This window comes from Camelina sativa, chromosome 9 (assembly GCF_030686135.1).
Source record: "Camelina sativa cultivar CO46 ecotype springtype chromosome 9, ASM3068613v1".
NCBI lineage: Eukaryota > Viridiplantae > Streptophyta > Magnoliopsida > Brassicales > Brassicaceae > Camelina > Camelina sativa.
In genome coordinates this window covers 32,460,991-32,478,129 of record NC_141888.1, presented here as the reverse complement: position 1 = coordinate 32,478,129, position 17,139 = coordinate 32,460,991, and the positions used below count along the sequence as shown (strand labels likewise).

General features: G+C 34.2%; 4 protein-coding genes across 4 annotated transcripts; all 4 read left to right on the top strand.

The window, feature by feature from the left end:
* The first annotated feature begins 1,783 nt into the window (after nucleotides 1-1,783).
* Nucleotides 1,784-3,529, top strand: LOC104712365 (protein STRICTOSIDINE SYNTHASE-LIKE 9). Its single transcript, XM_010429259.3, has 3 exons — nucleotides 1,784-2,254; nucleotides 2,453-2,707; nucleotides 2,894-3,529. The coding sequence occupies exons 1-3, from the start codon at nucleotides 1,968-1,970 to the stop codon at nucleotides 3,465-3,467; spliced, it is 1,116 nt and encodes a 371-aa protein (XP_010427561.1). The 5' UTR covers nucleotides 1,784-1,967; the 3' UTR covers nucleotides 3,468-3,529.
* A 2,962-nt stretch (nucleotides 3,530-6,491) lies between these two features.
* LOC104714855 (protein STRICTOSIDINE SYNTHASE-LIKE 9-like) lies at nucleotides 6,492-8,712 on the top strand. Its single transcript, XM_087467134.1, has 3 exons — nucleotides 6,492-6,998; nucleotides 7,589-7,843; nucleotides 8,031-8,712. The coding sequence occupies exons 1-3, from the start codon at nucleotides 6,715-6,717 to the stop codon at nucleotides 8,602-8,604; spliced, it is 1,113 nt and encodes a 370-aa protein (XP_087323260.1). The 5' UTR covers nucleotides 6,492-6,714; the 3' UTR covers nucleotides 8,605-8,712.
* Nucleotides 8,713-8,887: 175 nt separating this feature from the next.
* Nucleotides 8,888-10,914, top strand: LOC104712364 (protein STRICTOSIDINE SYNTHASE-LIKE 9-like). Its single transcript, XM_087467135.1, has 3 exons — nucleotides 8,888-9,386; nucleotides 9,832-10,086; nucleotides 10,226-10,914. Exons 1-3 carry the CDS (start codon nucleotides 9,103-9,105, stop codon nucleotides 10,797-10,799), a joined length of 1,113 nt encoding a protein of 370 aa, XP_087323261.1. The 5' UTR covers nucleotides 8,888-9,102; the 3' UTR covers nucleotides 10,800-10,914.
* Nucleotides 10,915-12,484: 1,570 nt separating this feature from the next.
* LOC104712363 (protein STRICTOSIDINE SYNTHASE-LIKE 8) lies at nucleotides 12,485-14,316 on the top strand. The gene is made up of 3 exons (XM_010429255.3): nucleotides 12,485-13,066; nucleotides 13,174-13,428; nucleotides 13,606-14,316. Exons 1-3 carry the CDS (start codon nucleotides 12,780-12,782, stop codon nucleotides 14,192-14,194), a joined length of 1,131 nt encoding a protein of 376 aa, XP_010427557.1. The 5' UTR covers nucleotides 12,485-12,779; the 3' UTR covers nucleotides 14,195-14,316.
* Nucleotides 14,317-17,139: the final 2,823 nt, after the last annotated feature.

Here is a 17,139-nt window from a genome sequence, read left to right as displayed (position 1 = left end):
TTGCTCTATTTAAACTAAATACAAGTCTGCAAAGTGTGCTTTAGATGAGAATGAAATTTGAAAAATTAACAAATTTCTTAAATAATATACAAGTATGTGATATTTTCGACTAACTTTGTGAGTGTGAATTAAATTTGAATTCATATTAATATAATATTAAAATAAGATTTTAATTTACCGATACTGATGTACATACGTTGATACCGGTTGTACAAATTACAACGCAACACTAGAAATTGACAAGTTTCTTTGGTAATATACTAACATATATGGCAAATCCCTACTGATATACTAAATATATAAGTTAGTTGTTGGATATGAGTTAGATCTACATTAATTAGTAGTATTAGAATTGATGAATTTTTTTTTTTTTTTCAACCAAACATTAAAATAAATTAAAAAGAAACTCCCGGGTTGGTTGCCCAAACTGGAGCGAACGAGTTTACAAAAGAGACTTCAGAAGCTAAAGGTCTTGTGGAGTGAGCTAGACGATCTGCACGGACGTTTGACAATCGCGGGATCTGGGTCAGGGAGAAAGAAGTGAAAGATGATCTGAGAGAGTGAAAATCTTCCAATAAATGTGAAAAAGCTGGCCAGTCATCCGGAGTCTGCACCATCGCCACCAATTCAGCGCTATCTGACTCAAAATTCTGACAATCAATCATTGCCGCCCGAAGAGACTCCATAGCCCAAAGCAAAGCATTAAACTCCGAATGAAGGGAAGAAGGACTACGACGAAGACTGCGAGCGCCCAAACGTAGCGTCCTGTCATCGTGAGTACCATACCACCATCCCAAGCCCTTTAAAGGATCCGAACTTTTCCAGGAACCATCAACCTTACAGCACACAGAAATAACTCTATCCTCTGTGGGTGGCTGAGGAGGCAACAAATTCACAGCAAAGGACTTCGCCTCCTTCCACAAAATTTTGTTGTTTGTCGCCTGATTTATAATATCCATTGGCTCAGCCTCGACTCCTTGAAATATCTTTTTATTCCTATCTTTCCAAATTGTCCAAAGTATCCAAAGCAACAAATATCCAATACTTAATCCCCCGGAACTGGAGAAGACTTGAGAATATAAGAAGTCTAAATTTGCATACACTGATCCATAAGGAAAACCAGTCGATGGTGTATGAATCGGTGATAACTCCCAAACCAAATGGGATCGTTCACATTCAAAAATAACAAATAACAAATAACCAAATGATCGTTCACATTCAGTCGATGGTGTATGAATTGATGAAATTTTATATATGTTTTTTTTTATAAAATAACAAATAACCGACTTAGATTTAAAATTTAGGTTTACTCCTTCAAAACAAGAAGAGAAAAGTTGGCTCCTTTGTTATTACCAGCCTCAAATTGTGGTTAATTATCCTAATTAAACTCTGACTAGAAGTCAACAAACTCGAGCCACCTCGTTCCCGGTTCGTCCCGAAAAGATTAAATAATAGTTAAATATGAATTTTCGAACTCATTTGCGTTGGAGAATCCGCTTGTTTGTTTACTCTTGTCTCTGATTCAAACAGCCTATAAAAATACCAACTAGGAAGTAAAATAGTACTTTCGATTCAAACACATTTGATTATTATTTTTTCCCAACGAGGAGTTGGTGTGGGTATTAAAATATCGTTAAAGACGTTTTGGCCTTTGTAATGATAACAAATAAAATATTGCGCGAATCATGCTTATGCACGTTTAGTATATCTTTCCCGTGATATTCTTTCACGTTTCGATAAAATTTTCAATTATAAAACTAACATAGTTCGCCTTCGTTGAATCAACGCATGGATTTTATCACAGCAATAATTAACTCTATATAAGACAACTGGTCCTTCAAGCGACTATGCATCCACACAACAAATAACTCAATTAAGAAAAATCTAAACTCAAATTCTTTTTTCTTTTATAACCTTGGGTGATACATTCGTCTCTATCAACAACATATTTTGTTCAGGGGAAAAAAATGCCCATTAATGATCAGAAAGGTTCGACTTGGTTCGTTGTTCCAGCTGTGCTGGTCGTCTTGTCCATAATCTCGTATCGGACCATAATTATTCCGGGAGATGTAGAGGGCGCGAAAAATATATTGGGACTGGCTAAGACCATTCCAGTTCCTGCTGTTGGACCAGAGAGCATTGAGTTTGACCCGCAAGGAGGAGGTCCTTATGCTGCCGTGGTGGACGGCCGTATTCTCAAGTGGCGCGGCGATGATCTCGGCTGGGTTGAGTTTGCCCACACATCTCCTCACAGGTTTTTTTTTTTATCACAATGTTGTTTATTAGAACACACTGACACCTAATTTATCTATTAAAAAATGGCATTAGATGAGGAAATTACCCTAGAGGGCTCGGGAAATTACACACATTTGCCTAAACAAACCTTTTTAGGCCAAAAAAATATGGGTAGTATAGTAAATTAATAATTTATTTATAACATTGTTGTATGTAGAGGGAACTGCTCAACACAAAAAGTAGTGCCTAGTTGTGGAAGGCCATTGGGACTTACTTTTGAGAAGAAAACGGGAGATTTGTACATCTGCGATGGTTACTTGGGGCTCATGAAGGTTGGACCACAGGGAGGCCTCGCCGAGGTACTTGTTGATGAAGCCGAAGGTCGTAAGATCATGTTTGCCAACCAAGGGGATATGGACGAAGACGAAGATGTCTTCTACTTCAATGATAGTAGTGACAAGTATCATTTCAGGTATTGTACTTATTATGCTTTATACATACATTTAGGATCCCAGAGCATTTACGAAAAAGACTCATAAACTTTGAGATTTGTTTGCTTCCGCAAAATTTAGTGTTTGAAACAATTCAAACTTTCTCTGATTTTTTTGGATTGAATGCAAAGTTTTTTTAAATTTTTTTTGTGATGTTTGTCTATCAGGGACGTATTTTTGGAGGGTGTCAGAGTTGAGCCGTCAGGAAGAGTGATCAGTTACAATAAGAAGACGAAAGAGGTCAAAGTTGTCATGGACAATCTTCGTTGTAACAACGGTTTGGCTCTAAACAAGGACCGGTCTTTTCTAATTACATGTGAGTCTGCCACGAGCCTTGTCCACAGATATTGGATCAAAGGTCCCAAAGCAGGGACTCGTGATATCTTTACTCAGGTCCCAGGTTATCCCGACAACATCCGGCTGACACCAACGGGGGACTTTTGGATTGGTATACACTGCAAAAAAAACCTAATCGGTCCATTTATTGTGAGGAATCCGTGGTTCGGGAAAATAGTTGAAAGGACAGTAAGTTTGAAGTATGTGATTGCTTTCCTTAACGGATTTAAGCCGCACGGGGTCGCTGTGAAAATATCAGGAGAGACGGGAGAAGTTCTTGAGGTACTTGAAGACAGAGAAGGAAAGACAATGAAGTATGTAAGCGAGGCTTATGAGAGAGATGATGGAAAGTTATGGTTTGGGTCCGTTTACTGGCCAGCCGTTTGGGTTCTTGATCGCAAATGAGTGATTATGTTGTATTTACCTAAAATGTTTTGAAGATTAATAAACACTCGAATTAACTTTAACTACTTAACAAAACATTTATCTTTAAAATATAATAATTTCATATTATAAGGTTTAAAAATTCTGATCAAAATTAAAATATTCTATTATGATAAAACCATCATATAATAATACGTGAATCATACGATCGCTTTTCTAAAACGTTGTATCTTTTAGTCTTAAAATCGTTTGTTTGTTGTATTCTTCAATCTTCAGACTTATAAACATAATGGGCCAACATTTGTAAATAACTCACTCACTTAATTCACCCGGGACTGATATAAGCAAATAATGGAGCATAATTTTGATTTTATGGAGATTTGTTTCACCAAACGTATTGAATAGTTCTTTCACCCGGGACTTAAATATGTATAAGCAAATAATGGAGGATGGAGCATAATTTTGATTTTATGATGATTTGTTTCACCACACATATCGAATAGGCGAATATTTATCTTTAGATGTAAATAAATGGCCCTACATATATATTGAAATAATGGGTGGAGCTTGTTAACTTGTACTCAGAGTTTAATTAAGATAATCTCAATTTGAGTCTGGTTATAATAAAGGACCCAACTTTTCTCTTCGACATTTTTTTTTTTTTTTAATTGAAATTTCCATCAAACACAAATTACCAGCCAAAGGGGCAACAAAGTCCATAGGACCAAAACAGGAGAACAAACCTTTTCTGTCACAAAAGCTGAGAAACTAACAAACCTGAAAGGCTACGATTGAAATAGACCAAACCAAGTAACCAAATAGGACTGAGAAGGAGAATCCACTCTTTGAGCTCTGGACAAAGGATCCAGCCTGAGTCTAATGGTGAGGATCACAGCATTGTGAGGCCTAGCAGTCTGAGAATGAAGCCTACAGTTTCTCTTCGACTTTTTAAAGAATAAACAAAGGTTGAAATCGGTTATTTGTTGTTTTAAAATAATAATATTATAATACAATGATTTTTGTTTTAAAAAACCATGGTATTATTACTCAGGTCCTACCATTTATGAAAATGGTTTTAGACCATCATAATGGTTTTCTCTATTTTTTTTTCTGTAATAGAGGAACTCTATAATAGAGGTGAGTTTTACTCCAATGATCCTCTATAAAATAGAGATTGCTATTTTTTCCTCTATTTATAGAGGAATCTTTGTAAAAAAAATAGGGTTCCTCTATAAATAGAGAAAAAAATAGCAATCTTTATTTTAGAGGTGAAAATAGAGATGAGAATAGAGTACCATTGAAGTAAAACTCACTTCTATTATAGAGGCAAAAATAGAGGACTACTGGAGATGCCCTTAGGCAAATGTGTGTTCACTCATATTAGAGCATCTCCAACCTATATCTCCAATTTTTTTTTTAAATGGAGTAACCCTATTTTGGAGTTGGATTTTACTTCGACCATACTCCATTTTGGAGTAAAAAATAGATATCTCCAAATTGTAATGTAAAGAAAAAAAAATTTCCAAATATAGAGAAAAAAATAGAGATCTCTATTTTTGAGATGAAAATAAAGATGGGTTAGAGCAAAATTAACTCTAAACTCTATTATGAAGATGGAAATGGAGATGGGTTGGAGTTGGTATTAGGAAAACGGTTTTAGCCAACTAAGAAAGCCAAAGTAAACATCCGTTATGTTTAAATGTGTATCACATGTCAAAACTAAGTGTTGTACGTTAACTCTGTCTTTGTTGTTTGTTTGTGACGTCTACTTTTAAGTTCTAAAAGCTGTCTTTAGTGTTTGTAATTGTAAAGGTTTTATAACCTATCAAAGGCTCATCTTCACAGTTATCACGTAATCATATGGTGATAGGTGACATCGTATAAGGTGTCAAATGATCTGATCTAATCTAGAATGTCAGAGACATGTAGTTTACTGGTAAACTGTATTCAATATGTTTTGACAAATAGTATAATTTACCAATTTACATAAAAATATATCATTGTTTATGTGTTTGTACTCTCTTATTACATCCACATATATATGTTTTATTTTGTTTTAAACACTTTTTTTGTTGTGAAAAGCTAATTCAGATCTAGTGGTTGATTAAAAGATTATGTTTCTAGATCAAATATGAAATTCGATTTTCAGAAAACGCTATCTTCCAACATATGGATGCAAAGTTGAAAAAATATTTTAACGTCTTCATCATCATAATTTATTGTGATTGTAGGTGCAGACAAATCCAACTTTCTAAAAGTTTCATTTTTATTGCATATAGTTAAATCTGTTTTATTTGACGAAAAAAAAAAATCAATTTTGCAATATGAAAGGGTTTAAATATGCTATGATAAAGATTAACATAGAAAATTAAACACGTTTGTCTCGCCATAGTAGTTAAATCTGCCGTGTGACAACAAAAAAAAGCAATACTCGCGGTTCGTGTGAACACATCAGTGACTTATATTATATGGCCGAAAATAAAGTCGAGTTAAATGTCATACGGAGTTTGACTTCAAATTAATTTTAATTAGTCGGCAACGAGTTCATTTAATTCAAATTTATACTCCTACTAGTATATACTTAAACTTTTGCTTCGGTAACCGAAAAAATAGGTTATACCCGGCTTCAACTTTGGTCGGGTCCGGGAAGACAGTTGAATTTTCGCACTCATAATTGCCTTAGAGAATTCGATTCTAACTCATGTTGGCTCTTTCAAACAGTCTATAAAATAGCAATTACGAAGTTAAATAATACTTCCATACCTAATTTATATCCATGTTTCTCTTTTTTTAACTTGTCAGTCATGTTTTTTCTGATGAGAAGTTGGTCTAAATAAAATATCGTTAAATCACCTATTTTTTCCTTATAAAAAAAACATATCGTTAATTGTAATGATAATAATAATAAATACTGCAAAACGTATATACGTGCGTAACATCTGTTTTTTTTTTGTATTGGCTTTGCGTGCGCGTAACATCTTCCCGTCATTTACGTCACTCGTAATTGCGATAAATTTCAATTAATAAACTAACCTCGCCACCTTCGTTGACGCATGGTTTGTTTTTCCCACCGCATGTACTCTTTATTAGGAGTAGACAACTGGCGCTTAAAACGAATTGGTGAGACGTGTATACCTACGAATCCCCCAAACATTAAGAAAAATATAAACTCACATTTCTTTTGGATTTTATATAATTACTTCACCTGCATTTGAGCTGCACAATTTAACTAAGTGTTAGTTACATACTATTTTGATCCGGGGAAAAAATGCCGCTTAATCAAAAAGTTCCGACTTGGGTCGTTGTTTCGGCTGTGCTGGCCGTCTTGTCCATAATCTCGTATCGGATCATAATTGTTCCGGGAGATATAGAGGGCGCCAAAAATATATTGGCAGTGGCTAAGACCATTCCAACTCCTGTGGTTGGACCTGAGAGCATTGAGTTTGACCCACAAGGAGAAGGTCCTTACGCTGCCATGGTGGACGGCCGTATTCTCAAGTGGCGCGGCGATGATCTCGGCTGGGTTGAGTTTGCATACACATCTCCTCACAGGTTTTTCTTTAAATACTTTTTTTTTGGGGTATATGTATATACCAAGTAAGTTAAAAGAAAGAGATAAGAAAGTACCAAATTAGTTGAGGAAATTTTACCCAAGATGTCTCGGCTTCCACTCGTGTGTTGTGTCTAAATCCTCTATTTTAAGCACACACAAAGAATCTAGTTATATGGATCAGCTTGAGTTTTATCTATAATAGATCACTAACTAGATCTTTGTCCAAAAAAAAAAAAAAAGATCACTAACTAGATCTAAACTCGGTGAATCAGCTGACAAAATATATTTGTGCAAAAATTCCTTGGATCTGTCTGAATATTTTACAGTTTATATCTTTCTTTCTTTTTTTACCATATTTTCATAAAAGTAACTTAGAAAAATAATTCAATCCCTTTATCTTGAGAGAATTTTGGAAACTCGATCAAACTCAAAAGTCTACACATTTGTGTCAAGCTGTTAGCCTAGTCTTAAGCGGCTTGGTAACCGGTCACCTGACAAAAATATATATATTTTCATTACGTAGGCTTCTCTGAAAAATCATATAACCCTATAACTAATATACTTTTAATATAACCTTTCTTGTATGAAGAGGGAACTGTTCAAGATATGACGTGGTGCCTACTTGTGGAAGGCCATTGGGACTTACTTTTGAGAAGAAAACGGGAGATTTGTACATCTGCGATGGTTACTTGGGGCTCATGAAGGTTGGACCACAGGGAGGCCTGGCCGAGTTACTTGTTGATGAAGCCGAAGGTCGTAAAGTTATGTTTGCCAACCAAGGGGATATGGACGAAGAGGAAGATGTCTTCTACTTCAATGATAGTAGTGACAAGTATCATTTCAGGTATTGTACTTATTATGCTTTATACATATATTTAGGATCCGAGAGCATTTACGAAAAAGACTCATAAACTTCGAGATTTGTTTGCTTCCGCAAAAATTAGTGTTTGAAACAATTCAAACTTCATGTGAATTTTGTTTGGATTGAATGAAAGTTTATTCAAAAACTTTATGTGATGTTTGTGTGATAGGGACGTATTTTTGGAGGGTGTCAGTGGCGACCCGTCGGGAAGAGTGATCAGATATAATAAGAAGACGAAAGAGGCCAAAGTTGTCATGGACAATCTTCGTTGTAACAACGGTTTGGCTCTAAACAAAGACCGGTCTTTCCTAATTACATGTGAGTCTGCCACGAGTCTTGTCCACAGATACTGGATCAAAGGTCCCAAGGCCGGGACTCGTGATATCTTTACGAAAGTCCCGGGTTATCCCGACAACATCCGGTTGACATCAACGGGAGATTTTTGGATTGGCATACATTGCAAAAAGAACTTAATAGGGAAACTTATTGTGAGATATAAATGGCTTGGAAAATTGGTTGAAAAGACAGTAAGTTTGAAGTACGTGATTGGCTTTATCAACGGGTTTAAGCCGCACGGGGTTGCCGTGAAAATATCCGGAGAGACGGGAGAAGTTCTTGAGGTACTTGAAGACAGAGAAGGAAAGACAATGAAGTATGTAAGCGAGGCTTATGAGAGAGATGATGGAAAGTTATGGTTTGGGTCTGTTTACTGGCCAGCCATTTGGGTTCTTGAGCGCAAATGAGTGATCATGTTGTATCTTACTTGTGAGTTTTGAATTTTAATAAATGTGTATACATTTTAAATCAACCCTTTTTTAAGGGAGAAAATAAATTTGGATAATTCTTTTCAATTTTTTTTTTGAATATTTGGTATTTTAAATTAACACGTGGTAATTATAATGATTCGGCGGTTTCAACAAACCTTGTACAAACCTTGGTCCCAAACGAATTGAAAGTTTCAATACTAAAATGGTACTATAGTCCCACCCGCTTTCTATAATTACACTACGGCTCTTGCTCTTTTTCGACAACTGGCATTTCAAACCCAAATTGTAATCTTTCTAATATACACGTGAGAATTTAGTTATCTCTTCATCCACTCAGCTAACTCTCTATACTCCCCCTTGAGACATATTTAGTTGTATATATTTTTTTTGGTGAGAATTTAGTTATCTCTTTAGAGGTTTCAGCTAACAAATTAAAAGTATTTGAGTTGCACACGTCTTTTGAGTGTGAGAAAAATGCCAGTTAACCAGAAGATTCCAAGCTGGATCTCCGTTCCGGCTGTTTTGGCCGTCTTGGCCGTTATTACGTATCAGATACTCCTTGCGCCAGATCATATAGAAGGCTCCAAAAATATACTGTCAACGGCTAACACTATTCCTCTCCCTATTGATGCACCGGAGAGCATGAACTGGGATCCAAAAGGAGAAGGCCCTTATGTAGCCCTCATCGATGGTAGTATTCTTAAGTGGCGTGGCCATGATCTCGGCTGGGTTGAGTTCGCCTACACATCTCCTCTCAGGTTTTCTTTTATGATGATATCTAGCTATAAGACTATATATATTGAAGACAATAAGCAAATAACCCCGTTGTTAAAACCCCAAAACAAAAACCTTTTGTTCTGTTCTGTTTAGTTTTTATTTAAAAAAAAAAATATTTTGTCTTCGTTTCTACAGTATATATATTCGGAGAAAAATTTAGATATTAATGAACTAATTTAGCCGTTTGGCTCTGTTGTGTGAACCAGCTGAACTTTTTATGAAAATATCATTTTAGTAAAAACTTAAACAAATTTGTACTTAAAAGTTAAAACTATTATAGATTATTATATGTCGAAGAAAAAAACTTATTCTACATATGTTAAATACATTAATAGAAATATGATGCCAAGACATTGTTATAACTTCTTTAACTTTTATTAACATTTTCTATGGTGACTTCTCATATATTATCCTTGTTATATGAAGAGGGAATTGTTCAAGGCACGAAGTAGTACCTTCTTGTGGAAGGCCATTGGGACTTACTTTTGAGAAGAAAACGGGAGATTTGTATATCTGCGATGGTTACTTCGGGATTATGAAGGTTGGACCAGAGGGAGGCTTGGCCGAGTTAGTTGTTGGGGAAGCCGAAGGTCGTAAAGTTATATTTGCCAACCAAGGGGATCTCGACGAAGAGGAAGATGTCTTCTACTTCAATGATAGTAGCGACAAGTATCATTTCAGGTATTTACTAATTAGGCTTTTACCTTTTTTTTTTTTTTTTTTGACAAAGGCTTTTACCTAAGACTATATATATATTTACTGAAGGTCACATTTTTTAAGAAATGACTTGGTAAATCTTTACGTTATTTATGTCGACTAGAGAGGTATTCTTCGTAACTATCAGTGGCGAACGGTCTGGAAGAGTGATTAGATACGATAAGAAGACCAAAGAAGCCAAAGTTATCATGGACAATTTCCGGTGTAACAACGGTTTGGCTCTAAACAAAGATCGGTCTTTTCTAATTGTTTGTGATTCCGCCACGGGACTTGTCCATAGGTATTGGATCAAAGGTTCTAAAGCTGGGACCCGAGATATCTTTTCACAGGTTCCAGGTTATCCTGACAACATCCGCCTGACACCAACGGGTGATTTTTGGCTCGGCATACATTGTAAGAAGAACTTGATAGGGAGGTTGATGGTGAATTATAAGTGGATAGGGAAGTTTTTTGAAAAGACGGCGAGTTTGAACTTTCTGGTTGGGTTGATTAACGGATTTAGGCCGCATGGAATCGCCGTGAAAATCTCTGGAGAGACAGGGGAGATTCTTGAGATTCTTGAGGATAGAAAAGGGAAGACGATGAAGTATGTAAGTGAGGCTTATGAGAGAGATGATGGAAAAATATGGTTCGGGTCCGTTTTCGAACCTGCAGTATGGGTTCTTGACCGCAAATGAATATTTTATATATTACGTATTATGGGTTTTTTACTTAAGCAACCGTACCAATAATGTGCATCTTTGTGTTTTTTAATTAAAACACATGTTTTATATATGAGTGAATTTGTCTGTATGTATAGTTTACATATATTTAACCCAGTGGTGGGAAATCCCTACCATTGGGTTAGACCGTATTATTCCCACAATGGTATACAGACAAATTCACTCATATATAAAACATAAATATAAAGAGGATTTCCCACCATTGGGTTAAAGGGGATTTCTCACCATTGGGTTAGACCGTATTATTCCCATCATTGAGTAAAAAATATGATCGTTTAAGTATGATCTTTATATATTCTGTATACGGTTAAAGGGGATTTCCCACCATTGGGTTAGACCGTATTATTCCCACCATTGGGGATTTCCCACCTTTCCGATGCAATCTTTATATATTTAAGTATGATCGTTTTAGTTAAAAAATTTGCAAAGACGAGAACAAATTAATTCATATTCTTTAGTGTAATATGTTTACATTGTGTTAATTAAACATTGTAGATGAGATCTGTGTTTCCGGCCTGCTGCATCAAGACTTTATAGTGACTATTTAGAATTTTGTTTCCCTTGTTTGTTATCTTCGTTATATATATATTTATTATGTATTAACCACATTTCTAATATGTATTCGAGTCCTTCAATCTCCTCATTCCACTAAATATTAAAGTTCCACGAGAGTCAATACTGAACACCTTGTTGTGTTGTCGGTATTGATTTCACGCACGCGCCTTGACGACTTTTGTGGTCGGAAAATAAATTTTTAAAAAATGAAAAGAAGAAAGTCGATTTGAAAAGCAACTTCGATTTAGCTTTGCATTCATTTTGATTTTGTGACCAAATAAATAAATAACATTCTGTACTATGAGAAAAGAAAAGAAGGGTCCTACGAAGAACTCATCGTAAAACAATGGGCATATTATCCTATATGGTTTTCACTTTCGTAAAAAATCACTAGCAAACCGCCAAAATTAATTATAGCGGACTAAAGCACAACCAAAAAACGCCAGTGTGTCAATGTTGTATCATTTTAAGAGGATTAGCTAGAGTTTTCTTCTATTGAAGAAGGTAAATCATTAAAATAAATCTAGTGAAATTATTGTTGTCAGAATCTTTTTAATATATTTCGAAGTAGTATATGGCCTCACATGGCATTAATATTTTATGGAAATCTTCACAGAGAAGAAAGAGAAGTATATTAACACAAACGTTTCAAATTTCTAGTTATTGTAAGTTTTAGAACTGAAAAATACGTTAACCAAAAGCAAATATTACGCGTGTGTGTGTACTTTCAACAAGATCAGAGGTTTAATATCAAACGTGTAAACATTTGAGTATTAAATGTAAATCTCATATCATGAAACAAATTTATAAAAGCCTCTCAGTATTTATGTTTTAAATTTATATAAATAATCATTTAAATATGATATACGTTAAATCATGGAAACCTAAAAATTAAGCTAGTGTAGTTTTTTTTTTTACTGTCTTGTACATTTTTCATATACGTCTTTCTGTATAAAGTAAAGTATAATAATTAGTTGGTGTACCTGTCTTATGCTTTTCCCAAATTATCATTACAAAATTTGTGAAAAAAGAAGATTCGAGATCATGACAAATATATTCTCTTACGTTTTCAATTATTTTTCTTCGTACAACTTGTGAGTATTCAATTAGCATTTAAAAATTTTAAATTCCAGATTCCCAAATATTTGATCCTTGTCGTTGTTAACATTTTTAAAGCTTTTTATAATTTTGACAGATACGTGGCACGTTGAGCTGAGCGATGACATTGATATATTAAGTTATTAACGTGTGTAACGTGTGTTACGTCCGAAATCACTTATTAAAAAAGACTCACGTTCCACATTTTAATCTATTTATAGAGTCTTTGTAGTTTCAGTATCATCATCATCATCATCATTCAACACACACACACACACAAAGATGCCGATTAACAAGAGAGTTCTGACACCAGTCGCCGCCGTTCCGGTTATTTTAGCCGTCCTTTGCTTTTTCTTCTGGGCATCAATCATCCAGTCGGACAACATAAAGGGCTCGAAACATGTTCTCCAAGATGCTAAGACCATTCCTCTTCCCGCCTATGGACCAGAGAGCTTAGAGTTCGATTTGAAAGGTGAAGGCCCTTACGTCGGCGTCACCGACGGTCGTATCCTCAAATGGCGAGGTGAAGAACTTGGCTGGGTCGAGTTTGCACATACTTCCCCTCACAGGTTCAATCGTAACCCAAAAAATAACCATACTGCCCTTCCCCTGTTTTAGTTTTTGTTTTTTTTATGTTGTTCCCAATTAACTGGATTTACTTTTTTGGTGAATGAAGAGATAACTGTTCGAGGCATGAGGTGGTACCAAGTTGTGGGAGACCATTGGGACTTAGCTTCGATAGGAAAACAGGAGATTTGTACATATGCGATGGTTACTTCGGGCTCATGAAGGTCGGACCAGAGGGAGGCTTGGCCGAGTTACTTCTTGATGAAGTTGATGGAAATAAAATTATGTTTGCCAACCAAGGGGATATAGACGAAGAGGAAGATGTTATCTATTTCAATGATAGCAGCGATACATACCACTTCGGGTAAATTTTATTACACTCGCCAGCTTTAACACATCAATATATATTTGTTGGTTAGAAGAAAATAAATATAACTTGACCTAAATATATATAGTTTGAGACTTTTATGTTCAAAAGATCACCAATTTGATTTCGTATGAGTACAACTTGTAAATTTGGTATGACTGTTTTGTTGGATAGGGAAGTATTCTACGTGTCTATGTGCGGGAAGAAGGAGGGAAGAGTAATTAAATACAATATGAAGACAAAAGAGGCCAAAGTTATTGCGGAAAATCTTCTGTTACCAAATGGTCTAGCTCTAAGCAAAGACGGATCGTTTGTAGTCACATGCGAGAGCAGTTTGAACTCCTGCCGTAGGATATGGGTCAAAGGTCCCAAATCGGGGACAAACGAGATTTTCGCGAGTCTCCCGGGGAGCCCAGACAACATCCGGCGTACGCCATCGGGGGATTTCTGGGTCGCATTACATAGCAAAGACAGTTTGTTCAGTCGTGTGTGTCAGTTCCACCCTTGGATCGGGAGGTTTTTCATGAAGGTAATGAAGATGGAGACTGCGATTCATCTCACCAACGGAGGAAAACCTCATGGAGTTGTCGTGAAACTCGCTGGAGAGACGGGAGAGATTCTTGAGATACTTGAGGACAGTGAAGGGAGCGCGGTGAAGTATGCTAGTGAGGCTTATGAGACTAAAGATGGAAAGTTATGGATCGGGTCTGTATTTTGGCCGGCCGTTTGGGTTCTTGATACATCTGTTTATGCTTCCAAATGAGTTAAACAAATCATCACTTAGTTGTGTGATTTGTTTGTCAGCGGGAACGCATCTTGTTTTATATCTTCTTGTTGTGTGAGTCAATTCTGATGAGAACTTGGATTCTGCAAATTTTTGTTTCATTTGATCTTGGTCTCTTCTTCATTTCATTTTCCTCTGGTGCTAAAAAATTCTTGATCGATATATTATCTGCGTTCATGGTATCAGAGCAAAGCTGAGCGCCTGAGCCATGGGAGAATCATCATCTTCTCAACGAAAGGGATGAAGATACTAATCTATATAATAATAACAATAACAATCTGAAAAAATGCCAATAAAAATTGCGATTTTTCGTCGTAGTTTTTCATAAAATATATATATATATATATATATATTATATATATTTTTCTTTTTTGACAGAAAATTTCAACGGTTGCATCTCTCTAAAAAGTTGCGTCTGTTAAATGTAGAGTTGTGTCTCTTATAAACAGTTGTGTATATTCAAATACACATCTTTATAAATTTATATATAAGTGACTTCTCATCATTGTATTTAATTTTTTTTATTTTATATTTTTGACAGAAAATTTTTACAGTTGCGTCTCTCTAAAAAATTGCGTCTGTTGAATATAGAGTTGTGTAATTTACAAACAGTTGTGTCTATTCAAATGTTTACATCTTTAGAAATCTATATATAAATAACTTCTCATTATTGTATTCAAATTTTCTTTATATTTATATTAGTTAAAAGAGAATTTGTTAGAAATGACGTCTCATCACTATGAGAAATTTATTGCAGTTTGATATATTTTATTAATCGTTGTAATATTTAATTATATTCAGTCTCTAGGTATACAACCATCTATTCATCGAGGGTTATCATTCTATTAGTACGAATCCAAACCGAAATTTTTTTTTAGCTGTTAAAAAATGTAGTTCAAGTTAGTTTTTCAGAAAATGAGAGCATATTGGCTCGTATATGTTTGTTTTTTTTGTCACAAGTATATATTTGTCTACTCCATGCTTTTTGATTAGAAAACTAATTGTATTATAGAAAACAATATGGATTTCTATTTTGCTATTTTTAAAAAAAAAAAAATATCTGATTATGAAATATCAAGGTAAAAATAAAAATAAAATATCACAGTTCGTTCTATTATATTTTCTACTGTTGGGAATATTCGGTTTATTGGGAGATGGAAAACCGGTGATCAACAGAAAGATTGACGGTTAAGATGATTGTCTAATAAATATCTTGACAACAAAGACTTATCTACAACTTCATATAGGTTAAGGGAATTTGTATATTTAGTTCTACTCATAATACACTCAAATTGAAATCTTAACAACAAAAGATATTGAATATGAGTGAAGTGATCTTAGTGCAGTGGCAGGAGGTGAGTCCATTTGTAGAAGATACCATCACACCAGGGATCGAGTCCCACTTCCTACGAATATAGGAATTTGGCTAATGACCCGGCCATTTGTGGCCTAATGGTTGACAAAAAAAAAAGATATTGAATATGAAATATTATAAAAGTTTGAAAAGGTTTGGATTTTGACTACCAAAAAAAAAGAGGAGCGTGTGAGAGCAATGAATCTGGCCGTCTTCGCCGACCATCTTCCTTAGACGCACACATTGTGATGCTACATCATACCTCTAAATATTATTCTTATAAGTTCTAAGTGTTATTGTTTCCCTCTAATATTTATTATATTATTTATTTATGTACGACTCAGGATAATTAACCAGCATCTTACGCGAAGAAAAATAAGTAGTAAGTACATTCAATATTAGATTAACCACTATAGTTGTTTTATATAAAAATATATTTCATCTATAAAACGATAGTTATTTGTATTATATATTCATTTACAAATTACAATACTGCCTTTATGAAAATAGATGTATTTTTTATATGAATATATAACTGAGTTTTAATTCAAATAAATAAAATATGTGATAATTTTCTGTTTAGGTATATTCAAATTTGAGAGGATTGGTAATTTTCTTACTGATTGAGTGAATAGTAATATTTATATTCATTTTTTATGAAGTAAAAAAGTAGAAGTATGTTTGAGTGATGCCAAAAAGATTAAAATAATTAATTAAAATAAATTTAAACAAATCATTATGTCATTTTAAGAATGGTCCTCAATTAATATTTTTAATATTTGTAATTTATTATATGATTATTTAAGAAAATTATAGTGTCTTTTACAATCTATTCATAATTTTATCATTTAAAAAAATAAAATAAAAATATAATCATTTACATATCATATTTGACAACAAGAGAACAAGTTGTAACAGTTCATAAAATATACAAAAATATGACTGTAAGGTTAAGAAGAGAAGACACGACTGTAGATTGCATTTATTCATTTTTCAAAAATTAAAAAATATTTTACGAAAAATTACGACGAAAAGACAGAGATAAAAGATTATATTGAAAAAATGCAAACGAAAGGTAACGACGAATAAAAGCGAACGAAATAACACGACTGCAATATAATCTTATGGCAGTTAATTGTAAAAAATTGTTTGATTTGATGTGTGTAGCATTGATAATTATTTATTTAATCATATGTGAAGGTAAGATTATTTTTTAAAGAATATTTTTCAATAATAATATAAAGAATATTTCAAAAAATTGTATTTTTGAAATTTTTATTAAATAGTATAAGAATCCTAATAGTTTAATAAATAAATTTAATTAAAAAAACTTTGTAATGAATATTTTAATAAAATGAGTTCGCGAGGACTCCATATCTAGTGACTGATAATGACAAAAAGATAGAAGATAAAAGTTAGAAATTGATCAAAAATTGTAGACGTAAGTTGGCAAATCTTAAGAGAGAACATAACGTAAATTCTGAAGAAAGCATTGTCAGAATTCAAACACTTCTAAATGCTGCAATGGAGAGCCTGGACCCGAATATGCGAAGAACTATTCCCTCTCTCC